Source organism: Narcine bancroftii, chromosome 11, assembly GCF_036971445.1.
Source record: "Narcine bancroftii isolate sNarBan1 chromosome 11, sNarBan1.hap1, whole genome shotgun sequence".
Lineage (NCBI taxonomy): Eukaryota > Metazoa > Chordata > Chondrichthyes > Torpediniformes > Narcinidae > Narcine > Narcine bancroftii.
The window spans coordinates 71,756,575-71,783,273 of record NC_091479.1 but is presented as its reverse complement, the minus strand read 5'-3'; the positions used below and the strand labels follow the sequence as shown (position 1 = coordinate 71,783,273).

General features: G+C 43.4%; 2 protein-coding genes across 2 annotated transcripts in view; both read right to left on the bottom strand.

The window, feature by feature from the left end:
- pot1 (protection of telomeres 1 homolog) overlaps positions 1-26,699 on the bottom strand; it is a 299,294-nt gene that overhangs the window by 13,573 nt on the left and 259,022 nt on the right. The gene's annotated exons all lie outside the window — the stretch shown is intronic.
- On the bottom strand, positions 777-24,608 carry gpr37a (G protein-coupled receptor 37a). The gene is made up of 2 exons (XM_069903355.1): positions 23,069-24,608; positions 777-2,271 (listed from the first exon to the last, which is right to left on the bottom strand). Exons 1-2 carry the CDS (start codon positions 23,936-23,938, stop codon positions 1,456-1,458), a joined length of 1,686 nt encoding a protein of 561 aa, XP_069759456.1. The 5' UTR covers positions 23,939-24,608; the 3' UTR covers positions 777-1,455.

Sequence of the window (26,699 nt, the reverse complement as noted above, 5' to 3'; positions counted from 1 at the left end):
TGAAACCACAGAGGGGAAAAGTGAGAGAAGGACTCACAGAAGTTCCTTTGAAGATACTGGAGATTTGACAGAGTTCTGACCCGAAATGACAACCATCCTTTTCCTCCCGCTGATGCTGCTCGATCCTTGAGTTCCTCCAGCGGATTATATACCTTCTCACTCCAGATTCCAGCATCTGCAGTCTTTTCTGTTTTTCCAGATTTCTGAATCTGTGTTACCTCAGAGGTGAAGACAATAGCTTCAGTGGCTAAATTTGTTGCTATAATTATTGCCATTGCCATGCTGTTGTTGCCAGTTATTGCTAATTATTACATCGTAGCCAACATTGATGCTCTTGTTATATTCCTGCGGGTTGAGTACCCCTTATCTGAATACCCAAAATGATCCAAAACTTTTTTTTCACCCATGGTCCCATAATACATAAAAGGGTTAAGAAATCCAGATCAGAGAACAGTGTAGATTTTTCAGTACATGTCTACTTCAGTTCATTTGTGCATATGTAAATATTTGTATTGTAATGTATCTTTAAGTCTGAGCGAATGAGTGCATTTTTAAAATGGTGTTCCACTTCTGGTCCCATGCATTTTGGATAAGGGGTACTCGACCTGTACCATTATTATCATTGCCCGTGAAGTTGCCATTCTTGTCACTTTCGTTGTTTACTGACATTGCCTGCCGGGGCAACTTTTAAATTTCCAATTTGCTTCAGTCAAACAAATAAAACATCAGTGAAACACACTGATACGAACATGCTGAATAAATGATGTTTGGTTTAACATATGATTTTATTTGCAAGGAAACTTATTTTTAAAAATCAAGTAGTTACAGAGCCCATATGGAGGAGCATCAGAGTGAAATTATATTTTTGATTTACCACTTGTTTACAAAACCAACATCACAAAAGAGGAACCATATATTGTCAACATCAGGGCAACCGGAACTCAGACTGCTCAAGTACACAGCTTCCAACATTAAATTGTACAAACCAGATGGTCAATACGGATTATGATAGCTGGCTCCAGTTACAATACAACAAAATACAGCATGTTAGCCAGTTCAAATAATTCCTGATCCACGCCACACTTCACAGACTCCACCTTTAAGCTTTTGTTGAACCTGGGGATTAGGGACCACGTGATCTTGACTCAGCCTTGCAGTGCAATTTGTTTTGAATGAAACTGCTTGTGAACTCGCACTGAACAGACAGAGAAGTCCCCAAAATTCTAATTCCACCGCAGGTTTCTCCTCCTCTATCAGCCTTGTGACCGTTCATCTCTGGGACCTTCCCGTCCCACCTTCCCCTCAGCGTGCTTGTCGCGATAATGTACGATTTCAAAGGTGCTGTGCAAAGCCTGGGTCACATTGGAAGGATGTGCTGCCATTTATTCCCACGTGACATTGAAACACGGCAACAAGTGGTACTTGTTCCAGAACCGTAACTCAAAGGTCAAAGATTCAGCAGTGCGTGGCAACTGAAGTGTAGGTAGACATCTCCCGCCGTATTGTGCTGAATGGAGAGAGCTCGAGCTCGGTGGTAAATTCGTTATCATTGTCGTCACTGGCCACAGTGGAGGACTTGGGGCCACATTCCTCGCAGCAGCAACAACAACAATCCAGGAAGGCACGGCTGAAGGGCTTGCAGAGGCAGAAGAGGACCACTGGAGTCACGCAAGACTTGAAGAATAGGAGGAACTGGCTGATGAGCTGAAGGAGGTCCACTGTCTGCTGGGAGACCCCAGTGGCCATGTAAGCAGTCACAATGTTGCAGATGTTCTCAGGGATGATGCAAAAACCATAGAGGATGGTCAATGCCACCACCGTGCAGTTCATTTGGCCTTCGAGCTGAATCTGGCGCCTATTCCCTCTGGCGCAGGACTTCTCTGCCTTCCTTATTTTTCCAGCTGTCACAATAGAGCTCCCAATCGTGAAAAGGGTAGGCAAGCAGAAGTAGCAGCCAAAGTACCACCACATCCTGGCGCTGTCATATGTCAGAGCCAGCACATAAATGGAGTCTGGCAGCTTGGGAGATATCTTCACGATGCAGCGGTCCACGGTGATCGAGGAGGCCGTGATCTCCTCCGTCAAGAGTTGCCGAAGGGCGATCTCAGGAAGTGCCAGCAGCATGGCACCCACCCAAATCACGGCCAGCTTGGCTGCTGTGGACGAGCAGTTCTCAATCATCTCATAGTACATCTGCACGTTGGTGGCTGCTCGGAACCGGTCGATACACAGTGCGCACAGAGTGAAAGTGGTGACTCCAAGGGAAGCAACCTGTCAAAGATGTAGTGAAGAAAACAACGTTAGGGGTCCCGTTTTATACCTTTCAGCAATAACCTACTCAAGTGAGATTCATCATCCAGTAAACATAAATTGTATTTGTTTTTCCTGATTCCATTCAGCTTGATTTAGCAATATTTGAATAATATCAATCACTAATTATGCTCAGGGAGAAACATTTCATCTCAGAGAAACATTTGATCTCAGCCATGTTATTTTGTTAATTGATTGGACAGGGACTGACTTATAACATCGACGGCGCTGTAGATAAACGGGCTGCTCTTCCACACACTTAAAAGTGAACCTCTCAAACAGTGGAGTATAATATGAGACTGTTCATGCCATGGTATTTATGCTCACTCCTTTCAAAAGTCTTGTAATGATGAAATTATAATTTTCACAGCCTTGTGAATGTTCTCTCCCTTCAGGGATTTACCCAATTTTCATTTAGAACCAATTACAGAACAAAAACAGGCCCCTTTGGCCTTTCTAGTCTGTGCTGAACCAATTTTTTTTTTGCCTAGTCTCACTGACCTGCACCCATTCCATACCTCTCCCACGCATGTACCTGTCCAAATTCTTAAATGTTAAAATTGAGCCTGCATTCACCACCTCAGCTGTCAACTTGTTCCACACCCCACCATGTTCTGTGTGAAGAAGATCCCCTTCACGTTCCCCCTACACCTTTCCCCTTTCATCCTTAACCCATGTCCTCTCATTTGTATCTCACCTACCCTGAGTGGAAAAAGCCTATCTACATTTACTCTGTCTATCCCCCCTTCATAATTTTTAATACCTCTATCAAATCTCTCCTTATTCTTCTAAACACCAGGGAGTAAAGTCCTAATCTGTTTAACCTTTCCCTGTAACTCAGTTCCTGAAGTCCAGGCAACATCCTAATAAATCTTCTCTGCACTTTTTATATCTTACTGATATCTTTCCTGTGGTTAGTTGACCAAAACTGCATACAATACTCCAAATTTGGCCTCTCTCTTCAGAATCTTTACTAATAACATCCCAACTCCTATATTCAGTACTTTGATTTATGAAAGCTAATATGCCAAAAGTTCTTTTTACAACCATTTTCAGGGAACATTTTCAGGGAATTATGTTTCTATATTCCCAGGTCCCTCTGTTATACTGCATTCCTCAGTGCCCTACCATTCAGCTTGAACCTACTTTCTTGGTTTGACCTTCCAAAATGTAACATCTCACACTTGTCTGCATTAAATTCCATCTGCCATTTTTCAGCCTATTTTTCCAGCTAGTCCAGATCCATTTGCAAGCTTTGAAAACTTTCTTCGCTGTCCACAATGCCACCAATCTTAGTGTCAACTGCAAATTTACTAATTCAATTTACCCCATTATTATCCAAATCATTAATATAGATGACAAACAACAGTGGTCCCAACACCAATCCCTGAGGCACACCACTAGTCACAGGCCTTGAAAAGCAATCATCCTCCACTACACTCTGGCTTCTCTCGTTGGGCCATTGTTGAATCCAGTTCACTACTTCCTTCCATTTGGGACCTTGTCAAAGGCCTTAGTAAAGACCATGTACCTAACATTCACAGCCTTTCCTTCATCAACTTTCCTGTTAATCTCCTCAAAGACCTACCATGCACAAAATCATGTTGACTATCCTAATCTGTTTCTGGCTATCCAACTAATTGTACATCTGATATCCTAGAACATCTTCCAATAATTTACCTACTGCTAACATCAAGCTCCCCGTTCTATAATTTCCAGTGTTACCTTTGGAGCCTTTTTTAAGCAACGTGAACTACCTTCCGGCATCACACCTATGGGTAAGAACATTTTAAATATCTCTGCCAGAGCCCCTACAATTTCTATACTTGCCTCCATCAAGGTGCAAGGGAATATCTTGTCAGGCCCTGGGGAGTTATCCAGCCTTATTTGCTTTAAGACAGCAGACACTTCCTCCTATTTGATCTGTATAGGTTCTATGACTTCAAAATTTGTTTTCCTTACTTCCCATGATCATGGCCCTTTTCCTTAATGAATAGTGATGAAAAAAATATTAAGGTTCCCCCATTTCTTTTGGCTCCATACAAAGCTGACCACTCTGATCTTCAAGGAGATCAATTTTGTCCCTTACTATCCTTTTTCTCTTAATATACCTGTAGAAATCTTTTAGGATTTTCCTTCATGTTGTCTGCCAAAGCAACCTCATGACTTTTCTTTTTACCTTCCTGGTTCCTTTCTTGAGGTTTTCTTGCATTTTTTATGCTCCTCAAGAACCTCATTTGCTCTATGTTTGCCTCTACCTGTTTTGAGCCTCTCTCCTGTATCCCTCAAAAACCAAGGTTATTCTTGGAAGAGCTTCCACAACCCCTTTACAATGTGTATATAACACACAGTAACAATTTCCCATGTAATGTCTCCTCGTGTCACTACTTGTTCTTTCACCAATCACCAAAAATTTGAGGCCTTATGTCACTAACACTACTACTACCATTAGTAGCATAATCATTCTGAGTTTGACTATATCCTTTAAATTCACCTTTGACCATTCCATTTGCAAAGAGAACATTTCCAGCAACTCAAACTCTCTGTCAATTGCAACTTTTGAAATGCTTCTTCCTGAGATCTTCCAAGGCAGACTCTCCAGTTGGTGCCTTTACAATCTTAACCCAAGCATGTGTGTGCAATTCCTGACATCTGGTGCGTGCGCACACATGCTAACTGGAGGTTAAAGGGCACTCTCCAGCATAAACATTGATTTTCATTAAACCTGCTCACCTTTTCTCTCCCCTCCCCCTCTCCTGTCCTTCCAGTCCTCCATCCACCCAGCCATCCTTCTCCTCCCCCTTATTGCTCCCTCCTTTTTCCACCTATCATCTCCTGCCTTTGCCACCCCCTCCATCCCCCCCCCCCCCGCACTCTTTTGTTCTGATGCCTACGGGCATTTACTCATAATTTAATGAAGAGTCAAGCCCTAAACGTCGGTTATGTATTTTTACCTTTGCTACATAAAGGACACTGTTTGACCTGCTAAGCTTCTCCAGCACTTTTACTGACTCTAAAAATCCATCTTTAGCATGCCCACACAAAGGTCCATGTTGAGATGTCCATGTTCTGGGTATTCCGATATGCACACACAGCTGTTGATCAAAGTATACAGGCCCGTGTTTAGGTGCATGCACACTGACTCAGGTTCAGGTGTGCATACACAAGTCTCTGTTCAGCACTGCACAGGGTCCCTGTCCTGGTGTGCACAACAATCGTTTGGTGTCCAGGTGTGCAGATAGGTCTATGTTCAAATCTGCAAATATCTCCAAGCCTAGTTGGGTGCATTTGTCAGGGGTGTACACATCCCTGCTGAAGTGCATGTACACACTTTATTCAGATGGGCACACATAGATCCATATTCATATTACCATCACAATTAAACTATACTAGCACAAAATATTATTTCATCTTTGTGTTATTTTCTCTTACCTTTGACCATAATTTTTTTTCCAGAAAATCGTAACTGGTGGAAAGTAGGTGGTGGGAAGGATGTGAAAGATATTCATAATATTTGGGTGAATGAGGAAGAAGGACCAGATGGACTTGAAGAGGCATAGAGAGAGATCAAAAACATGGGCCACTAAGTTCACACCAACCATCAACTACCCATTCACATTCATCCTTCTATAATCTTATAGCTTTTATTGTCCACTATTCTCCTCAAACTTGATCACTCACACAGGAGAGATGGGGGTGGAGGGGGATAAGACTGGGGTGGGGGAGGGGGGGATGAGAATCGGTAGGGAATTGGGTGAGAAAGGGGATATAATACTTTTTAAAATTTAGACAATCAGCACAGTAACAGGCCATTTTGGGCCATGAGTCCATGCTGCCCAATTGACACCCAGTTAACCTCCACCCTCGGTACGTTTCAAACAGTGGGAAAAGACCATGCAGACAAGGGGAGAACACCAACTCTTTACAGACAGTGCGGGATTCGAATCCTGGCCCCAATCACTGATGCTGTAAAGACGTAGTGGCAACCATGCTCTCTCTAACTGCTATGCCAACCAAGAGTTACTCAGGGATGAGACAGCTGCTCAAGGACAGAAACAGAAGGAACCATATGAGGCAGGGATGATAGTCGGATGGAAACAGTGGAAGAGGAAATACGGGGGAGGAGAGGTGTGGGTGGCAGAAAGGGGGAGAAGGGTAAAAGGGGAAGCCTCTTTAATCAAGCACATTTGGATACATATATTCAAATCAATAATTCTTTTATTTTGCTTTCTTCTGAGAATTGGAGCAACTGGATGTTGGTAAACCAGACTAAATGGAATTAAATTGATCCTTCTCAACCTTAACTATCCATCCCTCACCAAGCTTGTTAGTTGAGCACATGCACAAATGAAGATTCTTCAACAATGATCAGGAAAGAATGGCCCTGATTTCAATCAGATTTGTTCCTGAATGACAATATTTCCTTCAGCAGAAATTTCAGTGTTGCTGATAACGATGTTCCACGTTTAAAAATTCCAGTTTTAGAACAAGGCTGCCATAATGACAGAAAGTAGAGGCACATGTTTCTCACTTCATCCAGTTAAACTGAAATGTTCGTGCTGGCAAATATTTTAAAGTATCAGATACAATAGACACACTACAGGGGTTGAATAAATAATAGTGGTACCCCATGAATAAATTACAAATATTACATTGAATGGTCCTGCCAATATTTTCTTGAAAGGAGGATACTCTACCCTATCTATTCTATTGGTCTTCCTGCAATTTGAAGACACATTGTTGTGTCTTCTTCTTCTTTGGCTTGGCTTCGCGGACGAAGATTTATGGAGGGGGTAAACGTCCACGTCAGCTGCAGGCTCGTTTGTGGCTGACAAGTCCGATGCGGGACAGGCAGACACGATTGCAGCGGTTGCAAGGGAAAATTGGTTGGTTGGGGTTGGGTGTTGGGTTTTTCCTCCTTTGCCTTTTGTCAGTGAGGTGGGCTCTGCGGTCTTCTTCAAAGGAGGTTGCTGCCCGCCAAACTGTGAGGCGCCAAGATGCACGGTTTGAGGCGTTATCAGCCCACTGGCGGTGGTCAATGTGGCAGGCACCAAGAGATTTCTTTAGGCAGTCCTTGTACCTTTTCTTTGGTGCACCTCTGTCACGGTGGCCAGTGGAGAGCTCGCCATATAATACGATCTTGGGAAGGCGATGGTCCTCCATTCTGGAGACGTGACCCATCCAGCGCAGCTGGATCTTCAGCAGCGTGGACTCGATGCTGTCGACCTCTGCCATCTCGAGTACTTCGACGTTAGGGGTGTAAGCGCTCCAATGGATGTTGAGGATGGAGCGGAGACAACGCTGGTGGAAGCGTTCTAGGAGCCGTAGGTGGTGCCGGTAGAGGACCCATGATTCGGAGCCGAACAGGAGTGTGGGTATGACAACGGCTCTGTATACGCTTATCTTTGTGAGGTTTTTCAGTTGGTTGTTTTTCCAGACTCTTTTGTGTAGTCTTCCAAAGGCGCTATTTGCCTTGGCGAGTCTGTTGTCTATCTCATTGTCGATCCTTGCATCTGATGAAATGGTACAGCCGAGATAGGTAAACTGGTTGACCATTTTGAGTTTTGTGTGCCCGATGGAGATGTGGGGGGGCTGGTAGTCATGGTGGGGAGCTGGCTGATGGAGGACCTCAGTTTTCTTCAGGCTGACTTCCAGGCCAAACATTTTGGCAGTTTCCGCAAAGCAGGACGTCAAGCGCTGAAGAGCTGGCTCTGAATGGGCAACTAAAGCGGCATCATCTGCAAAGAGTAGTTCACGGACAAGTTTCTCTTGTGTCTTGGTGTGAGCAACCTCAAACCTCAAAGCAAAGCTCGACGTTGCAACCCGCCTCACGGACCCGTCCCCTGAAACCCTCTGGGATCAGTTGAAGACTACCATACTGCAATCCACTGAAGAGGTACTGGGCTTCTCCTCCAGGAAAAACAAGGACTGGTTTGACGAAAACAGCCAGGAAATCCAGGAGCTGCTGGCAAAGAAGCGAGCTGCCCACCAGGCTCACCTTACAAAGCCGTCCTGCCCAGAGAAGAAACAAGCCTTCCGTCGCGCATGCAGCCATCTTCAGCGCAAACTTCGGGAGATCCAAAATGAGTGGTGGACTAGCCTCGCCAAACGAACACAGCTCAGCGCGGACATTGGCGACTTCAGGGGTTTCTACGAGGCTCTAAAGGCTGTGTACGGCCCCTCACCCCAAGTCCAAAGCCCGCTGCGCAGCTCAGACGGCAAAATCCTCCTCAGCGACAAGATCTCCATCCTCAACCAATCTCTTTTCAGTGCCAACCGCTCAGTCCAAGATTCCGCCCTGCTCCAGCTCCCTCAACAGCCCCTAAGGCTAGAGCTGGATGAGGTTCCCACCCTGGATGAGACATAAAAGGCAATCGAACAACTGAAAAGTGGCAAAGCAGCAGGTATGGATGGAATCCCCCCAGAAGTCTGGAAGGCTGGCGGCAAAACTCTGCATGCCAAACTGCATGAGTTTTTCAAGCTTTGTTGGTACCAAGGTAAACTGCCTCAGGATCTTCGTGATGCCACCATCATCACCCTGTACAAAAACAAAGGCGAGAAATCAGACTGCTCAAACTACAGGGGAATCACGTTGCTCTCCAATGCAGGCAAAATCTTCGCTAGGATTCTACTAAATAGAATAATACCTAGTGTCGCCGAGAATATTCTCCCAGAATCACAGTGCGGCTTTCGCGCAAACAGAGGAACCACTGACATGGTCTTTGCCCTCAGACAGCTCCAAGAAAAGTGCAGAGAACAAAACAAAGGACTCTACATCACCTTTGTTGACCTCACCAAAGCCTTCGACACCGTGAGCAGGAAAGGGCTTTGGCAAATACTAGAGCGCATCGGATGTCCCCCAAAGTTCCTCAACATGATTATCCAACTGCACGAAAACCAACAAGGTCGGGTCAGATACAGCAATGAGCTCTCTGAACCCTTCTCCATTAACAATGGCGTGAAGCAAGGCTGTGTTCTCGCACCAACCCTCTTTTCAATCTTCTTCAGCATGATGCTGAACCAAGCCATGAAAGACCCCAACAATGAAGACGCTGTTTACATCCGGTACTGCACGGATGGCAGTCTCTTCAATCTGAGGCGCCTGCAAGCTCACACATTGTTGTGTAGTTCATCTGTGAACTATATGACACTGCCGTCCAAGTCTAGAAGCGCAAAGTCTAGCACAATGGGTGCACTGGAGGTCCGTTGTTGTAATAACCGTGGCTGCTGCTCTGCGATGCCGTAAATGGCCTACCACCAGATTTTGGCAGTGTCTATCTTCAAAACTGGCGCAGGCTTCATCGTACGGGGCTCACCAATGGTACCTGTCAGCAGCCGCAGCTTTTAGTTCTCTTATCTGAATGCCACAGTAGTGTAGGGTTTCCTTCACAGAATCTTTATAGCGCTTGCATGGACAACGTTGAGGTCTCCTTTCGGTCTTCAGTTCACTATAAAGCAGTTGGCGAGACATATGGTGGTTGTCCATTCTGATGATGTGTCTCACCCACCGCAACTGGGCTCTGATGATGAGGGACTCAATGCTGTTGGACTTTGCACGACCCAAGACCTCCAGGTTGGAGACATGGTCTTGCCAATAGATGCCCAGGAGGGAACAGATGGTGCACATGTGGAATTTCTCCCATTGTTTGATGTAACATCAGTACAGAGTCCAGGTTTCACATCCATATAGGAGAGAAGGGATGACCACAGCTCTGTCGACTTTCAGCTTTGCGGAGAAGTAGACATTATGTTGATTGAACACTCTGGTACACAGCCTCCCTAGAGCCTGGCTGGCCTTCTGATCCTAAAATCAATTTCTTTGCCCTAAGACCCAACACTTGAGATGATGGCTTCCCAAGTATTTGAAGCTGTTTACATTTGTCACTTGGGTGTCATCAACAGTAATTTTTGGTTCTAAGGTGTTGGGGTTTGGCACGAATAGATAAAGTACTTATGGGCTGATGGCCACGTCAAAGAATATAACAGCGTCTGAAAATTTGTTCAGCATTAACTCTAGATCACTATCTTTGTGCGCCAAGAATGCACAGTTATCAGCAAAAAGGGTTTATTGAATGACTGCATAGAGGCACTTCGCTTGTGCATTCAAGCTGCAAAGGTCAAAGAGAGAACCGTCCAATCGGTACCTGATGTACATTCCCTCCTCCAGACTTTGGACAGCACGACCCCATTAGAAATAGCAATTAAACTATACTGGCACAAAGTATTATTTCATCTTTGTGTTATTTCTTATTTTGACCATAATTTTTTTTCCAGAAAATCATAACTGGGTGGAAAGTAGGTGGTGGGAAGGATGTGAAAGGTATTCATAATATTTGGGTGAATGAGGAAGAAGGAGCAGATGGACTTGAGGAGGCATAGAGAGAGATCAAAAACAAAGGCCACTAAGTTCACACCAACCATCAACTACCCCATTATGCAGCTGACATATCACCACTGCAGAGGACCTGTCCTGTCATTCCATCATGGAACAGCTGAATAATTTTTATGAAGTTCCTTAGGCATCCATAATAATTTAGGATGATCCAGAGAACCTCCCTGTTTACTGTACTCTACCCAATGAACATTACACATCGGAAACTCTCAGCAGATTAAGCAACACCTGTGGAAAAAGAATGAGTTAATGTTTCAGGTCAAAGACTTCAATCTTTGGTCTTCAAACCACAGAACATTGCAGCACAGAAAAAGGTCCTTCATTCCCTCTAGTACATGCTGAACGATTATTTTGCCTAGTTCCACAGACTTGCACCCACTCCATATCCCTCCATAAGCCTCGCATCCATGTACCTGTCCAAAATTGAGCTTGCATTCATCACTTCAGCTGGCATCTTGTTCCACACTCCCACCACTCTATGTGTAAAGAAATTCCCCCTATTGTTTGTTAAGTACCTTCCCTTTCACCCTTAACCCATGTCCTCTGGTTTTTATCTCACCTAAGCTCAGTGGAAAAAGCCTACTTTCATTTACTCTATCTATACCCCTCATTATTTTGCAAATCTTCCTTCATGCTTCAACCTTTCAGGGAATAAAGTCCTAACTTGTTTAACCTTTCCCTGTAACTCAGTTTTACAAGCCTCAGCAACAACCTAGTGAATCTTCTCTGCACTATTTCAAACTTATTGATATATTTCCTATACTTAGGTGACCAAAACTGCATATAATATTCCAAATTTGGCCTCTCCAATGTCATATAAAACAACACCATAACATCCCAACTCCTATTCTCAATATTCTGATTTTTGAAGGCCAAGGTGCCAAAAGCTCTCTTTCTGACCCTATCTAATTGTGACACCACTTCCAGGGAATTATGTATCTATATTCCCAGATATCTCTGTTCTACTGCTCTCGCAGAGCCCTACCATTTGCTGTGTATGGCTTGTTCTTCCAAAATGCAACACCTCACATCTGTCTGCATTAAGTTCCATCTGCCACTTTGCTAGCCATTTTTTCCAGCTGGCCCAGATCCCATTGCAAGCTTTGAAAGCCTTCCTCGCTGTCCAGCACACCTCCAATCTTTCTAATCTCCAAACTTGCTCATCCAATATAGCACATTATTATCTAGATCGAGAGTGGGCAATCTTTTTAAACACTCACATTCCACCTTATGTATTCCCTCTGCCATCAGTGCTCCGAGATTGGTAAAGGATTGCTTAAGGTGGTATGTGAATGGGAAGGGAAGGTTGAGAATCACTGCTCTAGACCCAATTGTTACTGAAATATTTTGCTTGAGAAAAATATTGGCCCATTTCCTTTGAAACCGTGCACATAATGAGTCAATTAGGTACGATTAAAGCAGTGTTTTTCAAACTTTTTCTTTCCACTCACATACCACCTTAAGCAGTCCCTTACTCATCACAGATATATACAGATATATGGCATAGGGAATACTTAAAGTGGAATGTGAGTTTAAAAAAAAGTTGCCCACCCCTGAGCTAGATCAATAACATGGATGAAAAACAATGGTGGACACAGCACCGATCCTGAGGTTCACCGACAGTCACAGGCCTCCAGACAGAGAGGCCATCATCCACTACCATGCTCTGGATTTTCCCATAAAGACAGTGTCAAATTTAGTTTATTACTTCACCATGAATGCCAAGCAACTGAATTTCTTGTCCAATCTCCCATGTGTGACCTTGCCAAAGGTCTTACCAAAGTGCAGAAGGGCAAAATCCACAGCTTTTCCTTCAACTTTCCTGACATCTTGAAAAACTGTAAGATTTGTTAAACACATCCTACCACGCACAAAGCTATGCTGACTAACCCTAATCAGTCCCTGGCTATCAAAATACTTATATATTCTATCTCTTAGAACACATTCCAATAATTTACCTACTTCTGACATCAGGCTCATTGGTCTATAATTTCCTGGATTATTTCTGGAGCTTTTTTAGAACCGCAGAATAACATGAACTACCCACCAATCCTCTGGCGCCTTACCCGCGGCTATGGACATTTTAAATATAATTGCCAGAGTCCTAAATTTCTACACTAGTTTCCATCAAGGTCCTTGTCAGGCCCTGGGAATTTATCCACACATTTGCTTTAGAAACAGCGAGCATCTCCTCCTCTTTAATCTGTATGGGTTCCATGCCATCACTACTTGTTTGCCTCCCTTCCCAAGACTCTTTGTCAGTTTTCTGAGTAAATACAGATGCAAAACAAAAACATTTATGATCTCTTCTGGCTCCATACATAGCCAACCACCCTGATCTTTCCAGGTCTCCCTCTCCCACCATCGATGTGATCTACCGGGATTGTTGTCTGAAGAGGGCAGACAAAATCATTGAGGACCCCTTCTACCCTGCTCACAGTATCTTTCAGCTGCTCCCATCAGGAAAGAGATACAGGAGGATCAGAGCCAGCACCTCCAGGCTGAGGAACAGCTTCTTCCCATGGGCAGTGAGAATGCTGAATGACTAAACGAACTCTTTACACATCTGAAACTGTCATATTCATGAAACATCTATTTATTTATTTGTATAGATGAAATACTTGTCCTGCAAGTGTGTTGTGTGTGTGTGTGTGTGTGTGTGTGTGTGTGTGTGTGTGTGTGTGTGTGTGTGTGTTTTGCACCAAGGACCAGAGAACACTGTTTCATCGGGTTGTACATTTACAATCAGATGATAATAAACTTGATTTGAAGTTCAAGAGGACCACTTTTTTCCCTTACCATCCTGTTGCTCTTAATATACCTGTAGAAGCCCTCAGGACTTTCCCTTAGATTGTCTGCTGAAGCAACCTCATGTCTTCTTTTTAGCCCATCTGATTTCACTCTGCATTTTTTTATACTCCTTAAGTACCTCATTTGATCCATGTTGCCTATACTTGGTATACACCTCTCTCTTCTTCCTAACCGGATCCCCAATATCCCTGGAAAACCAAGGTTCCTGATGCCTATTAACTTTGCCATTAATCCTCAAAACATACAAATTCGGTACTCTCAAAATTGAGCCATTGAAGGCCTTCCACTTACAGCGAATATCCTTGCCAGAAACAACCTATCCCATTCATGTTTGCTAGATCCTTTCTCATTTCCTCAATATAAGCCTTCTTCCAATTTAGAATCTCAACCTGAGGCCCAGACCTATCTTTCTCCATAATTATCTTGAAACTAATGGCATCATGATCACTGGACCCGAAGTGTTTCCCTACACATACTTGGGTCACCTGCCCTGTGTCGCTTCCCAATAGGAGATCAAGTATTACACTCTCTATAATTGGTACCTTGATATATTGATTTAGAAAACTTTCCTGAACACATTTGACAAACTCTGTCGCCCAGCCTCTTTACGGTATGGGAGTTCCAGTCAATATGTGGAAAGTTAAAATCACCTACTAACACCACTTTGCTGACCAATCCCCATAATTTGTGATGTTGTTATAGTTCTCAAACCTGTCAACCTTGAACATAATGAATGATTTAGAATCAGCAACTCTCAGAGGTAAAGAATTCCAAAAATCCATGACGCTTGAGAGAAGAGTCATGGAGTGATAGGAAAACAGGCCCTTCAGCCCAATGAGTCCATAGCATCCATTGAGCACCCATTTTTATATTAACCCCTCCCAAACACTATTCCCTCTAAGCTGTGTGCGTGTGCACATGCACACACGTTTTGCAAACAGATCACAAAGGAAATTGATGTGTGCACAAAAGGTTAGTTGCCTAAAATAACGTAGTAATTAATAATTATACTTATTGAAAATAATCTAACTAACTGTTTCTGTTAACAAGTTAGTCGGTTAAACAATCCTTGTATTGCAGGTCAACTCTGATTATCCAAAATGGTCGGGATTGGGCCCATTTCAGATAAGCGGCTTTTTAGGAGAACTGGTCATTTTTTTAAAACAGCCCAGTAGCAACAGCAAATCACTTGTAACAGTGTTTAAACAACAACAAACAAGGGAAGGCTTTTAAAGCATGAAATAATGTTTAATTCTCACCAAAAAAAACCCAAACAAAATAAGATAAATCCAGCACCAAAACCTTGAAATTCTACCCAGAGGTTTTTCCAAAATTCCAACATTTTTTTTTAGACCTGTGACGTCAGTTTGTCTCCAAAAAAAATTTGGATAACTGAGGATGTCTGATTGTTTCAGATATCCTAATTTACCTGAAAGATTTTGGATAATCGGAGTTGTATATTAAAACATGCCAATACAGTTTAATTAGCCACGAGAGATAGGCTGTGCCAAAATGATCTTGAAACAATTTCAAGTTTACAAGCATTCAGCGCGCACATACCTTGGTCACAGGAAAACAATTTGCCCTACCTAAGACTTCTGTGCACATTGACTTCAAACCCATCTTATTCTCTCCATATTCCCATCAACTCTCCCCAATTTCTGCCACTGACCCACACACATTACAGCACTTTACAGCATCCAATTAGTCTGCCAACCTGGACATATTTAGTAGATGGGAGGGGAGCAGTACGATCATATGCAGAACTGCAAACACCACACGTTCACTCCCAGAAGTCACGGTCAAACCAGGATGAGAGGAGTTTAAACAGCTGTATCCATTCCTTTTATAATACACTGTCTCATATCAAATGTGGAAGTTATACTTTACAACGTATCATTTGAATTGAGATCATATTCCCCTTCCAGAATATAAATAACCAGAAATTCCCAACCTTGCGTCATACTTAAAAGTGTCTCTTGAAGAGCAGAAATTGACAAACCATTCAGATGATTACCAGACTCACAAAATGATTGCTAAGAGAAATTTTACACACGTTATGTTTTGTGATTATAATATAGAGAGCCATTAAGATGCAAAACTCATTAAAGACTGATTATATACTTTATCTTTCAACATTTTTCTACCACCCTTCACCATGTTACTCCAAATATGAAAACTATTTTTTGAAGCTCATATTTTCATTGAGAGCATTTATTGTATTTTCATATTTAATAATTTTGACCTCCACATCCCTTTCAAATATTTCTGCTTCCTCTCCAGAAAGAAGTAATGCACACCCAGGTCTCAATGCACAGGCACACTGGACTTCTTCAATGATTCACCTGAGGAATCGGTCTCTGATTGTGCATCCAGACAACAGCGGAGGGGTTTCTGCTTTTGTCTTCATCTATCCACATGTTCCTGTCCTTGCGCTTTAACCACTGGCTAATGAATTCAGGAACAGAAATCCGCTGTCAATGAGAGTGAGCCAGCTGTTTGTAATTTATTGCATGTCTAATCCAGTGTAGCATTTAGCTACATTTGAGGATTAATATATGGCAAAATATAATGCTTTATTCCTTTGATTTTCTTAATGCTTGTTTATAAATGTCTTTCGCTTTAGCAAAGCAATTTTAAAGTGCTAATGGATGATGGTCTTAGTCTGACGATCAAAGATCAAAATACTGTGGATGCTGGAATTTCAAAATAAGAGTTGAAAATACTTAGCATTTATGGAGAAGAATGTATTAAATTTTCAGGCCAAGTAACATTTAAGAGACTTTTAGACATGGATGGAAGAAAAATATAGGGTACACCCAACCCCAACCCACCAATTTTCCCCTGCAACCGCTGCAACCGTGTCTGCCTGTCCCGCATCGGACTTGTCAGCCACAAACGAGCCTGCAGCTGACGTGGACATTTACCCCCCTCCATAAATCTTCGTCCGCGAAGCCAAGCCAAAGAAAGAAGATAGGGTGGGACAACATCGTGGGCTGAGGGGCCCGTACTCTCCTGTGTAATGCTCTATGTTCTAAAGATCAATGTAAAACTGAAGCATGTCTGCTATTTGCTGAGGCTTAATAATCTACAAGCTAGTCTCTAAAAGTACAATTTTGAACAATGTGCTATAAAAATATTTCATCGCAACCATTAGAAAAAAAGTGACCTGTTGTCCAAGGAGTAAATCATAATGCAAACATTTTAGTGCAGTATTCTATGACATTTCATGCGCTATTGTAAGGAAAGATTGCAATCAGCTTCAGTATAGAAGGAAGTCGGTTGATAAAAAAGTAATCAAAACAAAATAAACACAGATGACCATTTTTTAAAATGTCAAGATTGGGTGCATATTGGAGAAAATTAAATCTGGAACTGTTTTAGTAATTTTTTTTGCTGCTGAGAATAAAATTTGATGCCAAAATGCCTTAATTTATGACCCACTGTGGGGGATGACTAGCAATGGAATAATGGGCTTCCTCATATCTGGCTGCTCTACCAACAGAAAGTAACCTACAGCTGAGGTGTGCAGATATTACTTGCACTGTTAGGATATTACTTGCAAAGTGAACACTTGCAATCACATAATGCATTCCATGTCCCTTTCAAAATGCCAGAAAGTTCTTTACATTCAGTGGAATGCTTCTGAAGTGAGATTTCTGTGGTATTGCAAGATAATCACCATGCGGTTATGTGGCTAAAAGGTATCACAGACTCCAATCACATGCCTTGTGCCAGAATGGCTAATGATAATCCTGCTTGTTCAATGAATCATAATAATGGCTCTTTTAAAATAAACTGCAACCACAGGGTGGAAATGCATTCAAAACCACCATGAATAGAGGGAGATAAAAACAAGTTAGTGACAGTAGAGAACAAGGTGGGGGAGGGAAGGAGAGATTAAATGGAATATCTCTAATAGGTTGAGACCAAATGACAACGTTTCAGAAAGAAAACTTCTGCTTCTCTGCCTGCACTATGTGATGCTAAGAGCAAGAGTATGTCCAGCAGGTCAGACTACACTGATAAAAAGAGAAACGGAGTCAAAATTACAATGGGCAGAAATGGCCTGATACAGGCAGAAAAAGTGAGCCATCCAAAGTTACAGAATTCGAGATTGTCTGGAAGGCAGTAAATGTGCCCAGATGGAAGGCCAGATGTTGTTCTTCAAGCCTGCTTGTTCCACCAGTGTTCCGTTTCCAATTCTAGATGCTACCTGACCTGCCGAGAGTTTCCACTATTTTCCGCTTTTATCTGCGAATTCTAGCATCTGTGCATTCTTTTTATTTCCCATTGGACTTCGTCTTTTGTGAGGTAATGATCATTTCTGACAAATGATCTGTCGTTCAATGGTGAACACTTCAATGGTGCTGTCAGTAACCTTGCGCTACCATTAATTGACAAAATATTACTGAAATAAAGGTGAAAAATGACATACTGACAACATCGGAACTCTTAGAAAAACACCGAGTGGGGCAATATTTCATTTTCATCATTCTCTGAATGCACACACAACACATGAATTAGGACCAGAGTCGCTCAGCTCCTTGAGCTGCTCTACCATATCATGAGGTTGTGGCTGTTTGCTTGGAACCTGAAATCCACATCCCCATCTTTTTTGTAGAATTCATCCACCTCCACTTTAAAAGTATTCAAAGGATGCGCCTGCTGGCCTTTGAGGTAGAGTTCCAAAGACCCAAGCATGTCTGAGAGAAAGAATTTGCCGTACATCTATCTGGCATACATGGATGATCCTTTTTTTTTAAAAATAAGCAAACCTTCATCTTTGATTCCTGCATAAGAAACTTCTTTTACACATCACTGTGCCAAAACCCCTCCAACTCTCTCTTCTAAATTCCAACTGATAAAAGCAGTCTGTCTCATCTTTCTTCATCAGACAACCTTTACTTTTTCATCCAATTTCATCATCCACCCCACCTTCCAGGTTGTAGGCAACAAAACTTTCAATAAAAAGATTCCCACTGTATTAACAACTTTCCCTAAATAAGGAGACCAATACCATACACAGATGAGTTCTCACCATTGCCCTTTATAAATACAGCACAACCTCCAAACTGTGTTTAATTTCCCATGTCAATGGACAATAGCAAGGTTAGTTTTCCTAATTATCTGCTGTACCTGCATATAGACACCCAGTTCACTGTGTATTTTGGAGATTTGCGATTACTTACCATTGAGATAATATGCCTTTTATTTTATGGACAATTCTATATACCTGAATTCTGGTATTTTACCCATTGCTAGGTCCTTACCTATTCACTTAACCTATCTTTATCCACTTGTAGCTTCCTCCTTATGACTTCATGAGCGTTTTTAGACAGCAACGTTGGAAAAATATGTGAATAATTTAATGTAAGTTAACATAATTTCTCACCTTGTGATCGTTTAACTGCACCTCTTACATTCCCGTGCTTTTACATGGAGCAACGTGGCCTGCGTCATCAGCTGGACGTTGAATTCATGAGGTGAGTTTTGCGGTGTGATTTAGACTACAGGCTTCCCCTGAAAAGTTGTAAGGGTCCTGCAGGATAAATGACTAAAAATTCCTGCACTTTCCTTTTTAGACTGCCCATGTAACAGCCAATTTTTTGATTGTGCCATTACTTGCCTACATGTTTAAAACCCCTAATAGTTTATTTTTCTGGTTTTTTTTGTGTCAGTACATTGACAAGGAGCCTCAGTGATCCTATATGGTAAGCTTAAAGGAAGTATAGGAAACTAGGCCAGTCACTGGATGCTGGAATATTGGGATTTCTGAAAAATGGGATTGGGAATTATCTGAGCGCTTCTGTAATAATTTATAAACTACACACCTCATCTCATCCCTCGGTATGAAGAAATAAAGGAAAAAAAAACTGTATTTGATTGATAATTCATAATTTTTAAGTATCCAGGATGAGAAAATAATATTGTATGTCATTCTAACAGTGGCTAATTATCAGGCAGCAGTTAAAGTTGAAATACAAAGTTTGAAAGAGACATTTTCTGATGTGGTTGTAAGATATTGCATTCAACTTTCACACCTCAATATCACTGAGATTAGATTGCTTCAATGTTTTTAATTGTTTCATCTCGATGAAATACTGCCTCATTTAGTCAACAATTGGCTGGAATCCTCCTGCCATGCCCCATTACTACCAGAAGGTCGTGTAATTAATTCTGTTGTGTTTTATGGACTTATTTAACATGATCAATCAGCATAGACAAGCTCTTTATGCTTGAATTGTTTTGTTTAAAATGTAAATCAGCCTGTCAAATGCAATCTGCAACTCTGCACAAGAATCTGCATTTTGATAAATAAAGTACAGGTGAGACTCCAAAATGTTGCTATTGCATACTCTTTGAAATCTATCTTGCTGACTTACAAATTTTCTCTGCTTTGCCTTCACCCAGGAAACTTAGATGAAGCAAGATGATAACTTTAGACGGTATATTATGCTTTTTGATGATGAAACTATACAATATTATTCAAACATCAATAATAAGCTCCTCGAGCAGTAAACTGTCTTTTTCACTGACGAACCGAATGATGCCGTGTATTTGCACTTCTATGCTTTAGGTCAGTTAATCTACATGAAAGGGCCAGGTAGTGTCTGTACCAAGAGAAAGGGTGGAAGACCCTTGGTCAGAAGTGGGAGAGAGGAAACATTTCCATCATCTCTGCAGTGATGCAGATGGTGGAACTGCTGCCCCATAGTTGCAGTGACCCAGATTCGACCCTGACCTCTGATCCTGTTGGTGTGGCGTTTGCCTGCTTTCCCTGTGACCTTCAACATTTTCCCTGGGTGCTGTGGTTTCCTTCCACATCCGAGATAAGTGGATTGGTAAATTAATTGGCCACTGTAAATTGCCCCTGGTGTATAGATGAGTGGAAGAATCTGCAGGAATTGATGGGAATAAAATGGAATTGATGTAAGATTAGTGTTCATGGGTGCTTGATAATTGGTATGGGTTCAGTGGACAGAAGACTGTTTCACTATTCATTAGTCTTAATTTAAACATGTGCTCCAGCAATTTGAATTCTGCAAAAACCAGAATATGATACAACTTGTGTGTTGCCATAAAGCAGTTGATGCTTTTCATCAGCCATTCTCAACTGGAACCACAGTACATTTAAGTATTTACTTTTCACCTCACGTAACATCAGTATATTTTATGTAGTTGGTAGGAGAGAATGACACAGAAAAAAAAACAAAGCTGGTGTTTCACAGGGAAGGGGCCCCTCTAAATTTTGAGCAGACTCATAAGGGTGCCAGAGCCAAAAAGGTTGAGAATGGTTGCTTTACACCATTGGTACCTTATAGAAGATGGACCCTGATCAACTCCCAAGAGAGAAGATGAATGTCCCACAAAAAAAAGGGGCCCCCACAATAAATGAAAAAAAAAACATATATATCCAGGTTATATTTAATATAGTTGTGGGATCTGGCCAGGAAGAAAATTAAATTTTTAATCTATTATTGAGTCTTGTCAGTTAGACAATGGAAAGGTCGCGGGGGAACCATTAATGGGTGGGGCTTTGGGCATAAGTTGGCCTTAATCCAGCCCTGAAGCCAACCCACTTCCATTTTCTGAATAGAAGGCAGGCAAATTGATGCAGCCAATACTTTCTGAGTAAGGGGTCCCATATTCCAAAAATAGTATATTTAGACCTTAGATGACATTAGCCCCTTTTACACTTCCATCCCACTAAATTGGCCATTCAGTATCCTGGGATAGGAATGGGGGTTTGGCTTTTCACTCTTCACCACTCCTAATTGGGACACTGAATGCTTTCATACTTGCAAAGAGCTATCCCCGGGGTTAGGACTGTTCTACCGTCTACTGGTGATGTCATGATGCATCGAGCGATGGTGGACCTGCCCTAGATCCTGATCAATGTTTTATGATCTTATATTTGAACATTAACCATGCTTATTAATAACATAATTAAGCTTTATGTACACCACAGTATGAGCCCTTCCGCCCCTGTTGTTGTGTTGACCTATATAAACCTTTATAAGGGACTGTGGGAAAGTGCTAGCAATAAGTGGCAATAGTGAACAATTTTTAACAGCTTGTGAAAATTGGTAGCACTATAGTGCACAATTTATATGGCATGGGAAAATTGGGAGCTTTTCCCATGGTCTTTATAAATTGTTCACTACAGGTCTACCAACACTGCCACGCTGTTTAAAAATCGTCCACTATTGTTTTATTATTTATTTCCTCTCTCTCTCGCTCCCAATGCAACTTTCTCACTGCAAAGTTTAAACCTTTATTTTAATCCTTTTTCTTCACGTTCCTGGACTCACATTTCAATCCCACAATGCAATTTCCCATTTCACACTTGAATGATTGCAATGCTGGCATATGACATCTGCCAACGTCAGGGACTCTACCAGGCGTCGAGGCCGTCAATCCCCAGCGTGAGATGACGTCATCTGACACCGAGCGGCGTTGAGCTGATTTTGCTTTCACGCTAGAAACTTTAAAGGCCGATTGGCTATTACTTCCAGGGACCACTTGCATGTGTGAAAGGGGCTATTGTCAAACAGCTTGTACAAAGGGTGCCTCTCAGTCCAGTGACCCCCCCCCCCCCCCAGATTCAATCCTGACTTTCTGAGCTCTCGATGTGAAGTTTGCACATTCTCCCTAAATGATAGCCTGGTTCCTCCCTGAATGCTTTGGTTTCCTCCCATATCCCAAAAAACTGCATATCAGTGAGTAGATTATTAAGCAGATTTATAGTGGTGGGAGTATGTGGGGTAAAGAAAAGGGGTTATGGCAGTGCAGAAGTGATTGGCACAGACATGGTGGGCTAAAGGACCCGTTTCGTGTTAGAGGAGCACACAACCCAGAAATAGTTGCTTCAGCCCAACTCTTGCCCATGCCGCCCAAGTTATCCACCACAGCTTGTTCCATTTGTCTGCATTTTGCCCATATCCCTCTTATCATCACATGTCCCTGTCTCCTAAATACAGGTATAGCCCTTTTAACGACAGTAGAACATTCCTCTGAAACCTTTCGTAAGCCAAAATGGCATAAAGTGAAGACCCAATCACTACTACTGAAGGCTATTTTTGTAACAGTGAAAACCCATTTAAATTTCTTTCGGATCGAACACAGGTTTCTTTGTGAAAGCAAATTTGTGTGAAGCGATTGTTCGTAAAGCAGGATATACCTGTAATCTAATTGCTCTTACATTTACTGACTCTTTCAGCAACTTGTTCCCCCATCATCTTGGTGTGAAGTTGCACCTCAGGTCATTTCGGTCTTTGCCCTCTCATACCCTGGGGAAAAGACTGGCACTATGACTTTATATTCTCCTATCAGGTCACCCCCAGACTCCAATCTCTCCAACTCAAGGCTTCAATTCCTGGCAACATCCTTATGGTATTTTCTGCACCCTTCCCAACAGAAAATCAAGCTGTTTTTCCAGCCTCCCCAAATCACTTGTAACTCCAATGTTCTGTGCAATCTCTCTCTCTGTCTCAGGTGGGTAGGCAGTTCCAATGTAAGTGCAAGATTCTGCAATGATTTTTTTTTCCTCACCTCAAGATAAGGGATCACCTTGCAGGAAAAATCTCCAAGCAGCCACTTTTTAGTCAGCTCATGAAATATAACCAGAGGCAGACAGAAAAAGATGACGAGGAAGTCCCAGAAAGCCAAATTGGCCAACAGGGAGTTGGAGATACTCCTCATGTAATAATTGTGGCAAACAATGCACATGATGGACAAGTTCGCCATGATGCCGATCACGAAGATGACAATGGAGAGACACATGACGGCGTAGGCTCCGTACGAATCCTCGGTCACAGGGTAGAAAGGGTTCTTCAGCTGGCGCCTCTTGCCTGGTCCCTGGAGCGCTAGCACCGCCCGCGCCTCCACCGAGGTCCCGCCGAGGGAGGTGTTGCCGGAGCCACCCGCCGTCCTGTTCAAGAGCTCCTGCGGCTCGGACAGTCGCGTGGAGTTGCGAGCCCCTCGACCACTCCTGCCTCTTGCTTGGCCGTTGCTTTCAATCCCGTCCGTCCCCCGTTTCAACCTCCCACTGGTGGTCTCGGGCAGCAGCCCACCCACTGCACGGGAACGGCTCATCCCATCGGTTCGGATTTCCTCCAAGGGAGATCTCCCGCGACCAAACTTTCCACCAGAGTCTCGGTGCCCCGGAGACTCCCCGGCTGAGTGCCGGCGCCGAGCCTCGGACGGCTCCCACCGATACCCGGCGCCGTCCCTGCCCTGCACCAGCACGGACGGCTCAGCCGGGCAGCAGGTCCGAAGCCCGAGTGCCGGAGCCACACCGGAGCCGTCTCGCCGCCGAGGCGAAGAGCCTGACGCCGCGGGACCTCGCTCCCTCGGCTGCTCCAGGTGTGCGGTGACGGAGGCGGTCCAGAGCCCACAGAGCGCCAGCACCCAGCGCCGCATCCTCGGGACTCCAAGCGGAGACGAAGTGACCGCAGTGAGGCTCGGAAGGGGACTCAGCCCTGGCTGCAGCGGTGCTTTCAGAGCGAGATGCGAAGCATTCCGGGCCACCGACTTGTCGCGGCAGCCACAGGCTCAGTGCAGGGACCTGCCCATCACCGCTCGGCAACACCCGCGTGTGTGTGTGTGTGTCCGGGTTCCGCCGCGCCTCGTCCCGCCAGCGGCACTTCACTTCTGGTCGCCAAGCACCGGGGAAGGGGGCGAGCGGTCGTCGCCTCGGGAACTAGGCGTGCTCCCCCGGGGGAGGGGGATCGGAATCACCCCTGCTCTGAACTGCCAGAAGCGATCCGTCCAGCCGGACTCCGGCGAAGTTTGGAGCAGGTTTGGTCCGGCCGGCGGGACCACTGACTTCTTGATACTCCGATCGGTATTTTAACACCAAGATTGGACGCCCAGCCTTACAAGTCTCCACTGCCTCACTGCAAGTGCCACTCCCGGCGGTGACCTCGGATTCCCACCCGTTCCGAGGAGCGGAGCGTCCGCCAGGCTCCAATCTACCTGGAGCTCTCACTGATACTTCCCGAGTCCACTCGCTCGCTCGCTCGCACGCACACAGTCGCTGCAAAGCAGCGCCCAGTGACACTGCGGGCGAACAGCTCCCTCCTGTGCTGCGGAACGCAAGCGACTGCGCCAGAAGTAACATTTCCTCCAAGCAGCAGCTCCCTTTTGGAGTGATGGTGCTTCGGACAAGGAAGGGGGGTTCTCCCTGTGAGAGATGGGAAAGTGACTTCCCTGACAAACGCGGGACTCTTATCTGTGCAGAGGGGGGGAATTCTGTGCTTCAATGCCTTTTGCACAGACTGGGATCACCCCTCAAGGTTGGAGAGCAGATTCAACGCATGGATTGAGTATTCATCATGAATTTACCAGGGTTTGGCTGTACCAATATTGGGCTTCACAAGAAATCAATAAATTAGGTTTTAATAAAATAAAAGAGACTGGCGTTCTTGCCAACTCTTGTTAATAAGAGAAGACAAAACAAATTTGTCAAGCTTTTTACCCAGAGGGTTTTTTTTCAGAACGAATCCATGTGGATTGACATCGGCAACTCGGGGACTTGCCCATCGTGGATGGGAATTCGTCATTGCACGCTTTGTTGGGACAGGAGTCTCCGCCAATAAACATCTCCATCCAATCGTGACTAAACCAAGTCCGACTCACTCAAATTGCATTTTCTCTCTCTTCCCCCCCCCCCCCAACCAGCTATTATATAGATAGAATTTTGTCTCGATGTATAATACAAACTTGTTAATTCAGCACATGACCAAAACACATACTTTACTCACCAATGAGTGAGCTCTTCACTGTAATCGGAATGTCAATCTAGATCATCAATTCACATCAAATGACACTCAAATTTAGCACGGAGGGAATGCTGCAGTACATTTCTGGAGAAAAAAAACTCTATGCCTAACCAAACCCTAACCCTACTGTTGATGCCAGTATTGGAAAACGACCATTCAATACCAAAGCACATCAGGTGGCCCTCCATAAATACATGCTCAATCAAACCTTGCTGTCTATTCACCAAATTTGATCATGCCTGGTTGATCCACCGCTGTGGTGTTCATTTCCACCCCTTCCCTGACCCAAGACCAACGGCTCTGTTTTAAAATTCTCTTCATACCATTGTCCTTCTCTTATCGTGATACCTCCTTCAGCTCTGTAACCTGCTCTATTATCCAATCACTTGTCTTTGACCTTTTCCCTTAATTCCAGCATTAGCCACTGTGCCTTTAGCTTGCAAAGGCTGGTATACCCTCTGTAAATCTCCCTGACTCTCTCTTCCTTTTAATATACTTAAAGCTTTAGGTGACCTGCCCTTTTCTGTCTTCATGCCAAATATTGTCGGGTAATTGTCTTTTGAAATGCCTGGGGCATTTTACATTCCACGTGCTTTGTAAATGAAAGAGGCTATCATGAAAAATATTACAAATCTATGCTTATAATAAGAATTCAGCAAGATTAAGTTGACCATATTTTGCCGACAAGTTTTCAGAATTCACATTTTGCCTTATGAAGATGCACATGCTTTGCTATGTTGATATCTATCAGGCTGGACGTTGCTGCCTTTCCTCATCACAACTCATTGGAAGATCATCGGCCTGTAATATTTACTCTGTTTCACTCTCCAGAGAACCTTCTTGACTTGTGAAGTATTTTTCACTTTATTTCAGATTTTCAGCATGTACTGCAATTTAGATTTTTATTTTCTTGTAGTTAACAATGCTCTCAAAACTGAATTAATCTGATCTTTGGGAGATCCAGTGAATGAAATTTGCATGTCCATCTCTGGGAGGACTTTACCTTTCTGGGAGCGATAAACTTCCATCCATGAAGATTCCTTTCATTGCCTGCTGAAACCCCCATTACTGGATGTATTCATTGCTAGTTGTGAATATTCAGTCTGGCTTGATGCTCACATTCCTTGATCTCACTGAAATGTTTAAACCAAGCAAAATGCACATCGGGGCTTGGATCTGGTTCATAGGGCTGTAAAACCACTTGTTCTACAGGGCATTATCATTTCCAACTAGCTTCTGGCTGCCTAGATCGTAACATTTTTCCTATATTCCCTGGAGAGGCAATAGCAAGTCTCACAGCAAGGTGGACTTGCATGGGGGAAAGCCAATGTATGGAGGACAGAGAAAGCTCCTTTATAAAACAAATGTTTGTCAGAAGGCATTTCTGACTATTAAATACA